Below are 18409 nucleotides of genomic sequence, written 5' to 3'. Positions count from 1 at the left end.
AACAACATTAAAATCCATGCAACCCGAGTGGGGAAAGTAAGGTAAACCACCAGAAAGGAAGGTTTAATGTGCCTTTCCATCACACTGACTTCAAGTTTGCCACGTGAATAAGCGGCGCTCACTCTGCTCCAGCTTCGACAGCGAAATGACGCGGCCCCGCATCCTCGCCGCCGCATCCACCCCGGCACGGCGTGATGCCCAGCGCCGGGAGGGTTTCTGCCAAGAACGAGCCCTGGCAGGGGGGTCCCCACCATCACCCCGCTCCCGAAGCCGACCCAGCTTGTCCCCGACATTTAATCCCCCTTTCTCTCACTGTTGTTCCATCCTAACGAAGGCGTTTGGCGTTGGGAAGCAGAGGAGGAGCCTCCTATTTCCAGAGGGACCGATTAATGAAAGGTTTTTCTATTACTCCCCATTTTTCTTAATTGAGGTGGTGCACCTCCATCCTCTAAACTTCAAGAATGACAATAATTAGCACAGCTAGTCTTTATTACTCTCATCATCTCTCCCCTTCAGGAAGTACAAGATCTAACGCACCAGTGATGAATATGAAAACCGGCTTTGCATGGCACACACTTACGGACCTCGCAAGCCGCGCCGCGACCTTGTAATGAGCGGATTAGCACAGAATACATATATATGCGGCCCTTTAAAAGAGAATATGTATTAAAAATACATCAATATATCACTGCTGTGGCGTACACACAGTTTAATAACAAGAGACCCCCCTCCCGAGCTGGCTTTTGTCAGCAGCAAACAGAGCCGCGGAGATAAACAGCAGCTCCCGTGACTAAGAGTAGCCCTCGCGTTAATGCCGGTTGCCGTTACAGCAGCGTAGTGCCGGCCGCAGGGCCAGGCAACGGCAAAGGTTGATCCTGAAATGTGGATTTAGGTAGTAAGAGGTGAGCCTGTAACACGGACCTTAAGCAAAAGGTAAGAAAAAAATTTGTGCTTGGATTTAGCCATCCTTGGGCAGAGTTAACTGCCAATGAGGAACTGGTACTCCTAGCCTGATGGGTTAAAAAAATATATATATATATTTACATATATACACACGCACATATATCTATCTCATATAATGGTTTGGGTTGGAAGGGACCTTTAAAGGCCATCTAGTCCAACCCCCCTGCCGTGGGCAGGGACATCTCCAACTCAATCAGGTTGCTCAGAGCCCCATCCAACCTGACCTGGAATGTCCCCAGGGTTGGGACATCTACCACCTCTCTGGGCAACCTGTGCCAGGGATTCACCACCCTCATCGTAAAAGATTTCTTCCTTATATCTAGTCTGAATCTGCCCTCTTTTAGTTTAAAACCATTCCCCCTTGTCCTGTCACAACAGGCGCTGCTATAAAAGTCTGTCCCCATCTTTCTTATAAGCCCCCTTTAAGTATTGAAAGGCTGCAATAAGGTCTCCCTGGAGCCTTCTCTTCTCCAGGCTGAACAACCCCAGCTCTCTCAGCCTTTCTTCATAGGAGAGGCGTTCCAGCCCTCCGATCATCTTCGTGGCCTCCTCTGGACCCATCCAACAGGTCCAGGTCTCTCCTGTGCTGAGGACCCCCGAGCTGGACGCAGTACTGAGGTGGGGTCTCATAGACGAGGCATTTGTATGTATATGATGTACACACGTATATATATCAGATCAGAGCCCCAGTTGGCACAAGATGTGCCTAACACAGTCACAGTGGGACCCTCTCCTGATCCCAATCCCGTAGGATTTGCCCCTTTACCCAGCTATAAGGGATGAAATTGCTTCAGCTTCCAAAAGGAGCCGAGACACCGGTTGCACAACCCTGCAAACAGAGACTTGCCAAAAACCGTCAAATACCGCAAGATTTACGATAAACTCGCCCCAACCGGCAACAACAGGAATCCAAGAGCAAAGAAAATTTGGGGACGGTTTGTCTTTCTGCCTGTACAGCCCCTCCAGCCCCCGAGCGCCTGGCAGCGACACGTATACGTGTGTTTAAAATACACCTGTGTGCTACAAAGCTCTTCACAAGACACCTCTCGTCAAGCGGGCAGGGAGCCAGACCCGGGACTCTGCCGCACGTCGCTTGGCAGCACCGGCCCCACGTCCACCCAAAATTAGCACAGAACCCAGCAGAGCAGGGGGAAAGAGGAGGTGGGGTGCATGCAGGTATATATATAATACATGAAATATATATAATAAATCAAATATATATATTATACATATATAGAGAAGTTTGCTTTCCCCAAGAGTCACATTTTTAGGCTTTTTCTCCTACAAACACTCATTAAAAAGAGGAATTGGGTTCTCCCCCCGCACCGGTAACGTGTTGCTTTTGCTCCTTTTTCCTCTTCAGGTATCGAAAGGGCTTTGAGAGGAGAGAGGTATCATTTTCTCCTTATCGCAGCTGGGGAAAGATGAAGCTTACGGTAAGGAAATGCCTTGTTCGGTTGGGAACGGAGACAGATCCTGCTGCTGTGGGTGCAGCCATCAGGTTGCACAGTCTCTTTCATCCAAGACTATCACTCCATCGCAGGAACAAGCTGGAGATTTAGGAAAAACATCCTATACGAAAGAACTTACTGTTTGGGAGTCAAAGTCCTGCTGTACAGGGCTTTATGAAACCAGGGACAAAGGACATAGGCCCAGGCATTTGCAAAACAACTATTTTTTTGCAATATCTAACAACTCATTGAAGGCTGGCGGTCCCACTCAAACTTGCTGAAGATCCAGCAAAACGTCTCAGGGAGGCTGCGAGGGAAGCGGCCCTTGTGATTTTGGCTGTTGTGCTTCCTCAGCCAATTTACAACTGCATCCATTGAATTAATAATGACCAGCCAGGACTGGCGTTGCTGATAGGAACCCGCTTCCACCGCTCCTGAAATATTTATTGATTTTAAAGAATTCTACCCCAGCGCCTGATGCAGCTCAGGTTGTTTTCGAGAGGGTTGGATTAGGACAAGCCTATTTGCTTAAGCAAGAGATCAGGTCTTCAAGGATGGCCCCAGGCAGCATTAACGTACCGTAGAAACGTGTCTGGCTCTGAATATAAGCTTTGAAATGCTCTCAGGCTATTTCTTCTCTGTGCTTTAAGCCTGGTTGAGGAGGTGATGGGTGTTTTACCCAAATAGGTCTTGCAAGAACATCATGAGAGTAAAGCCCATGAACCTCCCCGGGCCTCCATCTATCTCCTGGCTCGTGGTCCCACAGCGATATAAACGGGACCCACGGCTGTATTTGACGGTGACTTTGTCAATATAAAGAATTGCTGATGGCCAGTCTGGAAAGCAAAAGCCCACCGGGACCTCTCAGCAGATCCGAGCTGGTTACTAACCCTAGATCTCTAGAAATTAATAGGATGAATTTTATTATAGCCTAAGCTCTTTGCCCGGCCCCCATCCCTCGTCCAGCCAAGCATCAAAGGGAGCTGCGGCCAAACACTGCTCATGGGGTCGTACCACGGTTGCAGTGGGGCTGAGGCTGAAGTTTAGGGGCTTGGGGAGGGGGCAGAGCTGCACAAAAGCAAGCGTTAATGCCCAAGCACCCAGGGTGTGAACCTGCCCTTCCTGCAGAGGAAGGGTAAATGTCTGCCCTTTGCCCCTGCGGTGGAAGAAGAACGTGGAATCATTGCAAAAAGGGGAAAAAAAAAAAACCAAACACATCTTCAGCAACAGAGAACAGGCCCTGCTCAAAGGCCTGCGTTCCCCCCCAGTTTAATTAGCTCCTTAACGACGCAGAGCCAGCTTCCCCAGGAGCCTAAAGATGTATTTTTAGGTGCAACCGCTCCAAAAATAGAAGCATCCCCGCAGGAAGCTGAAAACAGCCCCCGAGGAGCCACGTGCAGGTTGCACTGTGGATGCACCCCCTGGAAGCACAACCCCTGCCCAGCCCAAGCACAGGGGAGATCAAAACACGCTCCCTTCGAGCGGGGACCTCAGGACCTTCCCAAACATCTGCTTGCAAAAGGTAAAAATAAAAAAGGTAAAAATAAAAAAGGTAAAAATAAAAAAGGTAAAAATAAAAAAGGTAAAAATAAAAAAGGTAAAAATAAAAAAGGTAAAAATAAAAAAGGTAAAAATAAAAAAGGTAAAAATAAAAAAGGTAAAAATAATCGGTCTTTTGTACAGATCTGGGTCACATCCCACCCGATCCACCCCAGAAGGACCACGGGTTTCTCCCGGACATCTGCTGCAGTCCCCAGCGCCGCACGCCAGCGCTGACGCGCAACGGGCAGGAGCTGCCCGGCAGAGGCTGTGGGCAGCAGGACATCCCTCACCTCCCTGAACGGTGGAGACGGGCTTAAAGGGAAAAATGCTCCCGGCTGTCGGGTTCGGGTTGTTTGGCAAAACTGTTCCCAAGCTGTTACAAATCGTCATTGCAGGTATTTCAGAAGGAAGATATTTTGTTTTCTTTCTTAGAAAGAACATCAGACAGGAAGGAAAAAAAAAACACGTAACTTTTTTCCTCCTCTTCCAACTGAAAAAGGGGAATTCAATTTTTCAAAGGGTTGGGGATGGTTTAGGTGTTTTGGCAGAGTCATTTTTCACTTACAATTGTTTTCAATTGACTTTTCATTGAAAAAGAGCCTCACCCTGGAGTAAAAAACACAAGGGCAAGTTCTTTGGTCCTGACTTTGGCTTTTGGCTTTCATAAAAAAAAAAAAAGAAAAATTGTTTTGGGAGACAGAGTTTCGGGGGGAACCAGAAACATTCCATCAGGCTGGCATCATTTCTTTCCCAGCTGCCTGTGACCCCTGCCTCTCGCAAGGGTTTTGTCACTGGTTTGGGGACGTGCGCTTGGTTCGGGTGAACAGCTGGTGGCTGGGACCGAGGAGAGGTGGGTTTTGGAAGAGGACACACCACAGGCGACCTCCCCCAGAGATCACCCGAGCGAGTCTTGGCATTCCCATGGGTTGTCCCTGTAACTCCTGGTCTCTCACGTAGACTTGGGAAACTCCTCAAGGCCTTTATGGACCCGTTTGCTTTGGCGGAGTCTCGCAGAGGACAACATCCAGATGAAGCTCTGGCTGAGGCCACCTCTCGGGTCTCTAGTCCTGCCCCTGCGACAGACAGAGCTGTCAGCAAAACCAGCGTAATTTGTACCTTCAGGAAGCTAGTCCAGGCTTATGTGAAGCAGGTCTGGGAGAGAAGATGCCCTCCATGAAGACACTTGGGTAAACCTCCCTCCAAGGAGCACCCCTTGCCCATTGCTGCCCCCAGCCACCCCAGGGTACTGCGGCAGGGGATCCACAGGGATTTGTCAGAGCAAGCTAGATCTCCAAAGGGAGGTGAAAGAAAACTACTGCTTTTCCAGCATTCAAACTATCTCCATTCCATTTTAAAGCTTTTGGAGACTTCGAGTCTCTGGTAATGCTATGGGACGCTTTCTCCCCAAGACCCTTCCTCCCCAGCCAGGGCACAGGCATGTGCCACGGAGAAGAGTTTGCTGCAAGATGATGTTTAACCAAACAAATCTGAGTATATCAAAGGGTCCAGACAATGAACCATAGAATCATTAAGGTTGGAAAAGACGTCTAAGATCATCGAGTCCAACTGTCTACCCAACACCACACCCACTAAACCATGTCCCTAAGCGCCTCATCTACACGTCTTTTAAATACCTCCAGGGATGGTGACTCCACCACTTCCCTCGGCAGCCTGTTCCAAGGCCTGACCACTCTTTCAGGAAAGAAATTTTTCCCAATGTCCAATCTAAACCTCCCCTGGCACAACTTGAGGCCATTTCCTCTCATCCTATCGCTTGTTACTTGGGAGAAGAGACCAACCCCCACCTCGCTACAACCTCCTTTCAGGTAGTTGTAGATGATGTCTACATCGATGACGTCTCCCCTCAGCCTCCTCTTCTCCCTTCATTCTCCAATTCTCCAATGAAGGGAAGCTCCTGCCTGGTGCTGTCCACACTTACCTTGGAGTTGGATTGTCTCCTGACTTTGCATCCTGGATAAGTTTAGCCAGGATATTGAAGCCAACAAAGCAGGCAGAAATGGTGTTTCTCACCTTCTGGATTGCTCCCTTAGAAACTCCCACCTGGCCAGCAGCAGCTCTCTCTGCTCACACCTTCCATCAAGATCCACAGAAGAGCCCCCCAGTATAACCCCACTGTCCAACGCGAATGGCAGAGCCCCGCCAAAACCTGGCAAGAGCCTCGGTGACCAGCAAATGATTCAAGGAAACTCACAGCTGGCTGCGAACAGCACTGCAAGTGCTGCAGAAAAAGGTCAAGGTCACGCACCGAGCAAGGGGGACGTGGGGACCACGGCGGCACGGACCACCAGCACCCCCCACGGCACCAGCACCCCTGGGGAGGAAACACAGGCGCGTCATTGCAAAGGGGGTTTACGGCAAAATCATTTGAATTGTTTGGGGTTGAATTAAAGTTGCATGAGATTTCTTTTTTAATCACGATAAGAAATAACGGAGTGAGTCATTGCCCGAGAAAACCCAACAGCCGCTACTAGATGAACAACTGACTGCTCACGTCTGCTGGACACAGCTGGGAAGGGGTGGGAGGCTGTAGGGTGAAGAAGAGGCAGTACAACTCCGGTGAGAGCAAACAGACAGCTCAGAGCCTTCCCCTGCATTTCTCATTTCCATTTTGAAGGGGCCGATTAAGAACAGAAAGCAAGAAAATCCGGTGTTGTACGTGAATTAGGCTCGGCAACACTCAATTGCCAGCACCACGTTGGAAATGCTCAGCACCGCATCGCACTCGGCTTATGGTGCACAGCTTCTCCTCGCGCAAATCACCCCGGCCTTGCAATTGAAAAAGCAAAAAAAAAAAAAAAAAAAAATCCATTGCTGGCATCTGAACATCCCCGTTTGGGCTTTTTCCAAGAAAAGCATCTCCGTATCCATTAGCTATTGTCTCCCTCTAGCGCGGGCAGAGACCAACCTGCCTCCTGCTGCGGCTGCGGCTCCCAGCCTGGCTGGAAACCAAGGGCTGAAGCTCTGCGGAGAAGCGGGGGGCTCAGGGTGGGCTGGGAAAACACGGCAAGCACCGGCTCTACCTTTACATTGACGAATCAGCTTCACACACTTTGGTTTTTTTTTGGTCTTTACATTTTACCTCAGCAGATGCTCGGAGCAGGAGGGATTTCTTAGTGACCGAATCGGCAGGCTAAAGCCTTCCAAATTTGAGAGACGACTGCCAGCAGCCGCGTTTTCGTTTTATCAAGGGCTAGAGAGGACACCGAGATGAAATCGCATCCTGGGGAACCATCCTAACCTCTCTTCACCCTTCAGAGAGGGGATTAGGGTTTGCTCAGCTGGGCTTTACAGGGGATCTTTTTACAGCTGCTTTTAACACCTCTGTACATCTCCTAAAGCAAAATAAAAACCTGCACTTAAATTTCAAAACAAAAAGGTCCTGCATCCTCTCCTGGGAGGATTTCTGCCAAGAGAGGAAGGGAATGACACTGCAAACCTCTCCCCTTTTAAACTAAGCACTGCAGCAGCCCCTTCACCCCCCGCTCCGCAGCTTCACCCAACAGAAAACCAAGCGCCTGGAGACGCAGCCAGGTTTCCAGCTCCACGCTCACACCGCCTTCGCCCCTTCAAAGGCTGCATCCAGAGGCTCTCCGGGCACTGCTGTCCTTTCCAGGAACATTTCTTCCTTCAACGAGGCACCATCAGCATTTGCAAAACCATCTTTTTGATGAAAAAGGGACACCGCTTTACCTGGAGACCCCAGTTCTCATTGGGACGTTACCTGTGCCGAGCGCCAGCCGAGCTGTCGGAGAGGGAGGCAGGATGAACGCAGCAGCTCCTCAACCTGCTCTGCCTTCACGGCACCACGTTGGGGATAGATACAGGTGGGTCAACCCTGCTCCACTTGGTACCTGTGTCTCACCACCAGCTTTCCCAGGGTTGGAAAGCAACTGCCCCACCTGAACACAGGGAAGGAAGCCCGTGATGGAGGGAATTCACTGGTGCCCAGCTCCGCATGCTCTCCAACCGGCAATGCACACGGCAAGACACGCAGGAAGGCTCTGAGCACCCCTAGACTAGTCACCCACATATACTGGGAGAATTGTTATCTGGTGAGCCTAAGGAGGATGGGAAACAGCTCCTCGTGAAGATTCCCTGCTGTCCATTGCCCTTATCCATAAGGGGAAAGGAGAGGAGCAAAACACACAGGCAAGACCCAGATGCACGAAGGAGCCAAAGGAGAGTGAGCCAGGGGAAGGTTGAGCTTCCACCCAACTGCACACGAGATAAGGGATACGACAGCAGAAACTCAGGTCTGCTCTCCCACACGACCACCGCAGCCAGCGCCTGCCTCCACGACCATGTATTTTACTAAGTGACAGAGCTTCAAAGAAGAGGAGCTTCTCAGCTGGGGTGGCCATGGGGACTCTCCAGACGAGCAGGACTACAGTCACAGCAACACCACAACACCCTCAGCCCAAACTAACATCACTGAAGCTGTGGGTTATGTTCATAACTAGTTTCAAAGCAGTCAAACCTGCACGGATCCTGTAAGCTGCAACTTACCCAAAAAAATAGGTGTCTGCCTCTGACCATAACCTGGGCAAGCGTGGAGACCCTCCAGGGTTCAGTTTTCCCTTAGATCTAGTTGCAGGGGGTGTCCCTGGCACTAGAAATGCCTTCTACTTCAAACCACCTATAGAACAGGCTAATGGCATTTGAGTTTTTACTCCATGAACTACCATCTCCAAGGAACATGACAGTTTAATGGCTACCGTTGAAACTCAAGGGTGGCTTTTGTGAAGAAACCCAGGTTTTTCAGTTCTCTCCCTCTTCTGAGCTACTTCATAGTTCTCAACAGGACTTGCATCATCCAGGAAACCACTGGGTCCATGTAAAGAAAAAACTTCTTCACTTCACCTCCTGTCTGGTCAAGGGGTGGGTGACAAAGGACAAAAATACTAACAAAAAATGCCACAAAGGTGAGAGTGCGAAATGCTCAGGGTGAGCAGTTTGAACCATTTTACCTCTACCATTAATTCACTAACTCTTTTGTTGCCTTCCCTCAGATAATCACGTCCTCAACTGTTACCAAGAACTCAGTAACAACATCTCACCTTGCTTATCCAATAATCTCCCGCAGAACTGAAGGGTTCCTCTAATACACATTTAAAAACCCAAAGCAGAGGAGGGCCACCTGATCTCCCCACACCCCCAGAAGAATCCCTGTCCCATCAAAGACCCTCCCCAGATTTGTTCCCAACTGCACCCAGTAACAGAGCATCCCAACCCCCCAAAACTCCTTCCACCACAAACTCTCATCCAGGAGGCAGGTCCAGGGCAAACGGAGATACTCCGCGCACCGCTGGCGGCCGGGCAGGCTCGTCCAACACTGCCACAAAAGCTGGCTTTGCCATACAATCCCGTGTTTCTAAGTGTTCCTTCCCCCTTGTACTCCCTGATTTTTCCCCAAAGATAATACATGACATGGAACCACAGTTCGCATGATGGTTTGTTGGGGATTTCTTCTATTTTTTTTTTTTTTTAAACCTTAGTACCTTTTCTTTAAAAGGAAGCCTTGCTCTGAAGCTTGCAAGCACGCCAGTTTGCCTCTTCTCAAGCTTGTGCCACCTCCTCTGCCCAAAAACAAGTACACCGAGTGCAGCGTGATCCTCATTTCAGGGAGGGGAGAGGTGGAAATCTCACCTGAGTCATCCACATTCAGTTAAAAGAAGAGAGCAGGAACACCTTGAATAATAGCATCCCTTTATTTGCTGACACCATTACAAAAACTGATTACATTAGCAAACAAAAAAAAAAAAAAAAAAAGGAGTGTTTACTTGAGGTTGAAGTCAGAGGCAGCTAATCCCAAAAATGTAATTAAGTAAAACAGTGTACAACATCAGTATTAAAATGTTATATCCCATTGGTGACTTTACCACATTGGAGTTTTCTGAACAAGTTTTATTGAGCAAAATAAGATAAAAGGTTATGTGTTTACTGTCTCTCCAGGAATGTAAAGGTCTAATTATCCAAACAGGTTTGTTTTTATTATAAAACTAAACTCTGGAGGTGTCTACAGAGTTGGGTTTTTTCTTTAAATCAGTAGTCTAACAAGGATTAGAAAAGACAAAACTCTGTTCAGTGTTTCTGACGAAGTAGAAAGGGTGAAAACATAAATAAGGCTTTAATTTGGCAAAATATAATACAATGCCTTCTGCCATCCTCAAATGAACGATTCCCCCGTGACTTCATTCTGCAAGAGAAACACAAACGCCACGTCAGCCGAGCACTTTCCGAAGGGCAGCGTTCAAGCAAATCCACACCTCGCCAGCGCTTCAGCGGCTCACGCCAGCCGCTTCGTTAGCATCAGCCCATGACGAAGCCCAGAGGAACAAGCTGGGGTGGAGGAGGCTGAGCAAGAACAGCCTCCCAGAGCAGAGGCCAAGGTGCAGGTAGCACCTTCCTCCCACATGCACCAAGCCCATCCTACGAGACTGGGCTCACCCCACCGTGAACACCCTGTTACCAGCCCTTCAGACCAGCTCTGCCGCCCACGCTGTGTTACAGAGGCAGGAGCAGAAAAAAAAAAATACCTAGACCAGGAAAAAAAACCCAAGTCCCCATCCTCAGCAGACGAGAGGGAGTTCTGACACTTCTCGCAGCAGCTCGTTCAGTGCCAAGGCGTTGCTGCCTCCCAAACCAAACAGTTCACAACCCGCCTTCAGACCCGGCTCGCATCTAGGAGAGGCTCACAAGCTGCATCAGCTTCCCAAGGAAGTTCAGTGTTTCGAGTTTATCTGACCGTTAGCTAACTTTGGGTCATTTAAGAAGTTTACCAGCATGATGCAGTCAACCACAAAGGCCCAGGTTTCCAAGTTGGCTGTGTATTAAAATAAAAGCCTTGTTTGTGTGTCTATAATTGGAAAAAGAGTTCAGGCCAGACTGATGCTTCAGATACTCATATCCCCGTGACCACAGCAAGCCATTGCGTTAACTCAGTGAAAGCCCAGTGGGTTACTTTATATCGTCCATCCCAAAGCAATCAGAGCATGGAAGTGTAGACATTTTGCTCGTGTAGCTGGGACGAAGGGAATGGAACAAGGCACAGGCACTGGGAGAACAAAGCTTTGGGAAACCTGCGTGAAGTGGCAAGTAGTGGAAGGGAAGGACAAAGAGTTACGTAGCCAGAGAGGGACATAGAGATGCAAGATTAGTCCCAACTAACTGAAGTATGGATCCAGAGAGGGATAAATCTGGTGCCTACTAGAAGCTTTTGATGAATTGCACAGAGACGGTTTCAGATTTTGACACCAGACTTGTTAAATTGTCCCACCACCACAGGCTGTCCTTCCTGACAGCCACCCAGTTCAACTAGACAGCCACCAGCCACACCTACCTACTAGCTGGTAGTGTTCTCGTCCCTTTGACAGCATTTGGCTTACTGACACCAGCAGCTTCTTGAGATGACCTACATCCTGGTTAAGATTCACCGCCACATTTAGTCTTTTATCAGTCAATTCCTGGAAGAAGGGAAAAAAATCATTAAAAACTCATTTGCAATCTAATTACCAAGAAAGCCTAGAATTAGATCCTCAGTATAAAATTACAACTCTTTGCGCAGATGGGAACAATTCTTGTAAGTCAGAGGGTTATGGCCACATTTAAAGAGAACGTGGTTCAAAGTCAAGAAGCCGTTTCCTGTTCCAGGGAATTACCTCCACAGGCCGAACGCTGGCGAGAGCGTCGCTGACCTCCAGCTCCCACCCTCCCTGCCCAGGACTCCACTTATTCGCGGACTTCCAGGAATTGTGCTCGTAACCACAGCGGATCTGGCCTCAGAAGTTATTACCCCACGTCCCCACAAGCCTGGCTGAAAACCCCACGCAGACGAGAGCGCGTGCTTTATTAGGCAGGGTGCTAAGCACAGTGACGGTGCACCCAGCGGGAGGGACGGCTTCTGACCCCCGCAGCTGTAACAACAAGGCTGCTGGACCACCAAGGACTTGGTCTGTATGAGGATCTGTATGTGGGATGGTGTCCTCAGCAGTAATACCCAAACACAAGGCAGTTCCAGCTGTGAAACCATTTGAAACAGCTGGCTGGAGATACACACCTTTCCCCACCCATGCCACAGCACCGGTGCTCCTGTTCAGGCTCGGGACGTGGGCTGCTGCCCACCCGCTATCCCACAGGTTCACGCTCTGCTCCGAGCCCCTGTGAAATTCTTGCTTGCCAGCGACACCCGGCCTTAGATAAGGATTTCACAAACCAGTCTAAGCACCAGTCAGAGAGAAATGGAAAAAAGGAAGCTACCAAGAGCTAGAAAACTGGTTTCTCGCTCTGAAGTGAAAATGCTGAGCTTGCTTTTTTAAACAAAAATAAGTGCTTTTTTTTTAATACGGAGTTCAACAGTTTATTAATAGGGAAATGTCACAACTCAAAATGGACTCTTCCTCTCTTGCCTGCCCTCCTCCCCACAGTCAGTCTTGCTGAGCTAATAGTGATATAATCCCTGTTTTATTACCTTTATTGATTAGCTCCTCCGAAGGCATACAAAGAACTCCGCATCTAACACACACATTACTACTGCTTACTCAGCTTATAACACGGACGTGCAGATAACCTGTAGGAGAGCTTTCCCTTGCAATTTAACAGCTAAAAATAAGCAACTCTGCCTTGGCGTCAGCAATACAGAAGTACCCAATTCTCAACATGAGCACAGAGGTGTTCGCAAGCGCTCAGCATCGGCCAACTCCACTCCAACTGAAAGCGGTTTTACTAACAGAACGAGACTGATGCATAATGCTGCTGCAAATCTCTCCGTAGAGTTTCAGGGAAATTAGAGTGAGTTCAGAGAGGGCCACTTTCCCAGCTCCCATTTGGCTGGAAATGCCGCTAGACTTGCTGTAACGCAGAGCGGGCATTAAATCAAACTCAACCACCTGCACCATTACAGAAACTACTCCGGGCTCAGGCAAGAGGACAAAACAATATATTGCAAAGCTCTTAAGTGCAACTGGTAAACATTTTTCTACTGTAAAAAATCATTGGGAATCTGTATTAGGGTAGCCTTAACCTACTTTACCCTTATTAAAGTAGAAAATCAGGTCCGCTAAGCGAATTCTCAGTCTTGACAATCTCATACGGGTTGATGAAAGCGGAAAGGCAAATGCAATTAGCATCCCAGCAAATGAATGAATCGCAGCACTGACCGGTAGTGCTGGGTATGAGAGTGCATGTGCATTAGCGTAGAAACCATCACGAGCAGAAGCAATGAAGGAGCCTTTCAATTCACTCTCAGCCCTCATCTCTGGAAGAGCTCTCTTCCCCCTTATTTGCTTCCTCTCCCTTCTGTTTTGTGGCTTCACTAATTTCAGGCGGTGTTTACTCATGAATTATAGACACATCCCCAACCTTCCTGGGGCCCATCCTGACCAGCTCCCGATGGATTTGGGCTCAACACAGTCATACTGCAGCTTCTGCTAACGCAGGAGTGCAAGACAGCCTTACGCAGTCGTTGCTGTGCCCCAGCCCCACGCTCTCCGTGACTCGGGGGAAAGCATGTCTTTGGGAGATATGGGGATGAAGAGAGGAAGAGGATGGTAGTGGGGAACACCCTGCAATCACAGACCCAATAGCTAAGACAGGCGCTGAACTGACAGATTCCCCTCCACCATGCTTTACACGTACGGCATTTCCAGTTTTCGGTGACAGAGTGTTTCGCACCGAGATCTGGGGGGGAAAAGCACATTAGATTTCATATAAGCCTCGAAGTAAGTTTACTGCCTAAGCAAACTGCTGAATATAAATGACTTCCTTAAAGCATACTAAAAGGCACCCTTTAGTCATCATCTAGTCCCATAAGTGACAAGGAAGCTGATTAGAAAAACCAAATGGTCTGGTTTTAAATAGAAAGAGAAGGAGCCTAAAGAAAACACATAGAATGTGTCTGAGGGTTTACGCAAGCAGCATTTCTCAATTTTGTGGGTTGGTTCCAGTACCCAGAAGGAACAAATATGCTCGTTTTCAAGCATGTGTTTTCAGGTCCTTCCTGAAAAAAAAAAAAGACACTGTTGCTAGGTGGAAGTGGCTGGAAGACTTTCTTTTTTAATCTGAGAGCTATTTTAAGCTGGGTTTTTAGGCTTCTGGGGAGACGGCAAAAAGGGCCTGGGGAAAAAGATAATGTTCTAATTCCAGCCTCTGCCAACGGCTACCTGTCAAGAGCGCTGCTTAGACAATTAACATATTTCCACTAATGAAGGCTTAATTACAGGTTTATTAGGACTGTTTTTCCACACTCCTCTTCCGTATAAAGAGATGGATATTCTGGAGGAAACCTGGTTAGGGTTCCACAACATGCCCACGCAGCTACAGCGGAGCAATGCATGAGCCAGAGGGGTTAAGCAAGTTAAGGTAAAAGCAATTAAATCAAACTAGCATGCTCAAGCCACAGCAGGGCACACCTAATGACACCCAGCTCAGGAGAGGGCTCACCAGTGTCACCAGCCACAAAATGCCACGGCTGATGGCATCGCTGTTCTGATGTACCACTTGGATAAGCCATGAAGGCATAGCAGAGGGCAAGCATTGGTTTGAGGAGGGCTTTTCTTCTCCAGCCTGCTGCAGACAGGGACACAGAGCACCGGATTGTCACCATCACCGGCTGGCCTCCTGCTGGCAACACAGGAGAGGGCTCGGCAGACCTACCAACCCTCCCAGGAACCCAGCTCACAGGGTTGGGACATCTGTGGTCTCGCAGGCCCAGCTCCATCTCTGGCTCAGACACAGTGAGCCCACAAGACAAGTGTCGAGCAGCATCCACGACCGATCACACTGGAAAAGCCATTTCATTTCTGCTAATGACTACAAAGGCAAAAGCCTACAGTACTCTTAGAGGACTCCTAGCTTCCTCTCACAGCTGATGAAGCTACTTATTTTCAGCAGCTAAAAGGAGTAGATATAAATTATTTGTCCTACCAGCAAGTGCTCCTCTCCCCCTCAAACGACAGTATTTCCTTCCACTCTATCCATCAGAAGAAAATGGGTAATGAGTTCCACTGACACCACTTAGCTGTGTAAAACGTGCTGGGAAGGCATCTGCTTTAGCCTTCCCCTTCCCAACTGCCTTCTGGAAAGCTGTTCTGAAGCTATTTTGAAGCTGGTGTGAAAAGTTCTCGTTTCCAGAGATGGAGAAGCCCAGTTACAAAGCCATGACTCAACCACTTGTACAGGTAGTGTCTTTTTAGGGCCAGCACTCGGAGTACCAGCTACACAAGCAGTTCAGCAATCATCCGTGCAAACAATAACCCAGAGGCTCAGGCAAGTCACCTGCAAGTGTGAAAACAGGCCACCCCAGACAGAGTCCACCCAATTCCAGACCCTGCAACTGCAATGCCACTGCTGGAGGATATAAAAACACCACCAATCTGGAGAGTTGCCCACCCACAGCACAAGGCAGGGCTCAAGTCCGTGGCTTACCGAAGCTCAGGCTAGTAACATTTTGCTGCTGGACCACTTCTAGGTCAGCACAGATTTCCAGGAGCTAGGACCAGCTGAAGTTGAATTCAGGCACCTACCAGTAGCTAAGGACAGGTTCTTGCCCACAGCTGCAGGGGACCAGAAAGGTCAATGTCCTGGCAAGAGACATCATCTGCCTTGGTGTTACAGGGCATGCAAGACTGCCTTCTTTCTTTGGCGTTACAGGTGTCAGCAAGCACCAACCCAGCAGTTAATATTTCAAGCTTATTTAGTAATAAGCAGATTTATTTTTAGCCTCCCTTCTTGAAAGGACAAGTCTGGGCATCTTCCCCAGACCTTTTCCACTTTTGCCCAAACCAAACCAACCACCATTTGGAAGCCCAGATCTCATACCCAGAGTCTCTCCCCTTCCCCCTTACAAATTTGAGCTATGAGAAAGAGGTCATGATCCAGATGACAGCAGAACTCCCAATGCTAGAAAGATGTCAGCATCCTTGGGATACAGCTCCAAGACACCACCCTGACAAGCTGCAGGACAGGAATTTTCATCAAGCCTTAGTTTACCATCAGCAGAACACGTCCTGTTCCTTTGCTGGACCTCAATTCCCAAAGTGAGATTTGCACTGCCCCTGAGCACGGGCTCAAAGGAAACACTCACCGACTCTGTGCAAACATCGCTGTTTTCAATAACGTTGGCATCCCCAGCAACTTTTCCAATTTCTCTCTCAAGAGATGCCAAAGACTCCTGGGCCTGTAGGGAAGAAAAAAAAAAAACAAACAACCATACAGGGGAGGCACAACAATTAGGAAAGGCTGAGAAGCAAACCCCCATCTCTTCAAGAGCGCTAGAGACACAGGAAGTCACTCTTCAGGAGGAAATCTGTTTTATGCCAGATTCGCTCAGGGGACCAACACACTTGCCAAGATTGACATGTCTCCGTACAATCAGCACGTTGTATGTCAGCCTGCCTGCATTTGAAAGCAATTCTACAGGGAAGCTTTAATAGTCTCATGTCAAGTTATCAGGTAAAAATTGTGCAGCAAGTTTTTTGAGCAAGAGTAACAGCACAGGCAAGTCCTCCAAAAGCCTAACCATAGATCTGCATTTATATAGAATATACCATGAACCAGGGACATCAGCACAGCTCGCTTCATATGTCAACATCCAATATAATTGTCCAAGCAGAATGTTTTAAACACCTTATTACAGCAGGTCTCCTTTGTCTTCTCACCTCCTCGCAGTGCTTTTGTGACCATCTGTCCCTGCTCCCAGGACAAGACCTGCCCCTCCAACAGCTCTCCCCACTCCAGTCCTGCAAGAACGCAGCCCAGTTTCCTCACTAGGCTTCTTCCCTCTCCTCTTTTTGTCACCTTCCCCTGCTGAGCTACATAGCTGAGTTTCTGGTACAGCCTTTGCTTTTGATGAACGCAGTCCAGCCTTAGGGAATTATCTCCAAGAGCTGTGGGACAGATCCCCTCCCAGCTTGCCAGTCTGGCCCTTGCTTTGCCTCCTTCCTCTGCCTCCCCATCACAAGCCAAGTGTTATTCCTCTTCTAACCACTGTCCAGTTATTCTCACGTTCCTTAAGGAAAGGCTCACTGTCCATCTTCCATACTTTGCTTTATGCCTTCCTCTCACCTCCAAAATATTGTGAGATGGCACAAAGGTGCTTAATGTTTCATTAAACCTCCTTCAGGCTGTCCCCTGTGACAAGAGCCCAGCTTCCACAAGCAGGCACGTTGCCAGGGCACCAAGACCACCGCTGACCCTGTCAACCAGCCCGCTGGTCCACCACTGGACAGGTCTTAAGATAACCCAAGAGACAGGACAGCTGTAGAAGATACAGCTGCTGTTAAGCCCAAAGCACTAGCAACCTTTAAGGTTTACGTATACTTCCCAGTTTCATGTTACACTCACGGCTGAGAAAGCAGCACCGCAGAAGGAACAAGGTGTTCTACAGTCTGGAGCCAGAGCTCAGCCACGCTGCAGGCTATTCTTGTCGCCATTTATCAATTCTCCCGTGAGAGGTTCCTTTCTGGGGTGACAGACAGCACTGAGACCTCTCATGCTTGAAGATTTCCCACTCCAATCCATCTTGCAAGAGCAGCCATTGAGGAAGAGCAGAGGTAACCCACCTGCTTGTCTCATCAAGCTTGCGTAGAGCTGACTTTAAAGATTTGCAGTCTCCTGGGTTATAGCCGATTTGTAACCGCATGCCAACAGGCAGATGGCTTGTAAACCAACTTGTAACCACTACCATTTGAAACGGGATTTAAAAGCTTCAGGCTGTGGTGTGGGTGTAGGGCTGTGGGATGGACTTTTTGTTAGGCTGGATTTCTTTAAATAAAGAATTATTTGTCAGCCCCAAATCACCACTTGTTCCCATTAGCATAAAATTACTGTGAACAAGAGACTCTTTCAAGAAGGATAATTAAACAGAGCTGCTAGTTGCATTTTTATCATTTCAACAGACACGCAGGTATCTTGCATGAGCTCTTACACCCACAGTCCCAGTCACTTGGGGAACCAGCGAGTAGAGTAAGACACCCCACCAGGCAGGCAGTCTGCTCAAGCCGCTCAAATCACTATGTTTTCCAGCACTGCAAAACGACAGATCTTGAGGGTTTCAATAACATTTAGATCTGCAACTGTCAAGGGTCTCTGCTTACCTTGGGCAAGTCACCAGCTACCTTCTGTCTCTCATTTTGATCAACTTTGAGTTTTGATAGCGTTTCGTTTAGCTGCGTTTTCAGCTGCAAAATAGTAACAAAGAAAATCAGTTTCCTTCACACAGGGATTTTATCTGTCTGTCCCACAGATTAACGCAGTGCACACTGACTGCAAAGGGAGTAAGACTGCTAACAATTATTGCACACACTGGATTAGTCAACACGTATGATGAGGTTTACAGGGACAGTCAAGGAAGAGAGACTCCATCTGTAAAGATAAATGTAAAGAATGGAAACTACAGAAGAAAAGACATGGTTGGCATGAGCTTGATCACAAGTGGT

At 48.4% G+C, this 18409-nt stretch overlaps 1 protein-coding gene across 1 annotated transcript in view; it reads right to left on the bottom strand.

Moving 5' to 3' along the window:
* Window positions 1–9671: 9671 nt before the first annotated feature.
* Window positions 9672–18409, bottom strand: part of KTN1 (kinectin 1) — a 78132-nt gene continuing 69394 nt past the window's right edge. The window contains exons 41-44 of the mRNA XM_075150800.1: window positions 18068–18151; window positions 16057–16149; window positions 11317–11440; window positions 9672–10173 (exon numbers count right to left, since the gene is read on the bottom strand). Of these exons, the coding sequence (XP_075006901.1) occupies window positions 10169–10173; window positions 11317–11440; window positions 16057–16149; window positions 18068–18151 (306 nt within the window). The 3' untranslated portion in view covers window positions 9672–10168. The remainder of the gene's footprint in view (window positions 10174–11316; window positions 11441–16056; window positions 16150–18067; window positions 18152–18409) is intronic.

Source organism: Calonectris borealis, chromosome 5 (assembly GCF_964195595.1).
Source record: "Calonectris borealis chromosome 5, bCalBor7.hap1.2, whole genome shotgun sequence".
NCBI lineage: Eukaryota > Metazoa > Chordata > Aves > Procellariiformes > Procellariidae > Calonectris > Calonectris borealis.
The sequence above is the reverse complement of the archived record's forward strand: the minus strand, read 5'-3'. Positions and strand labels throughout refer to the sequence as shown.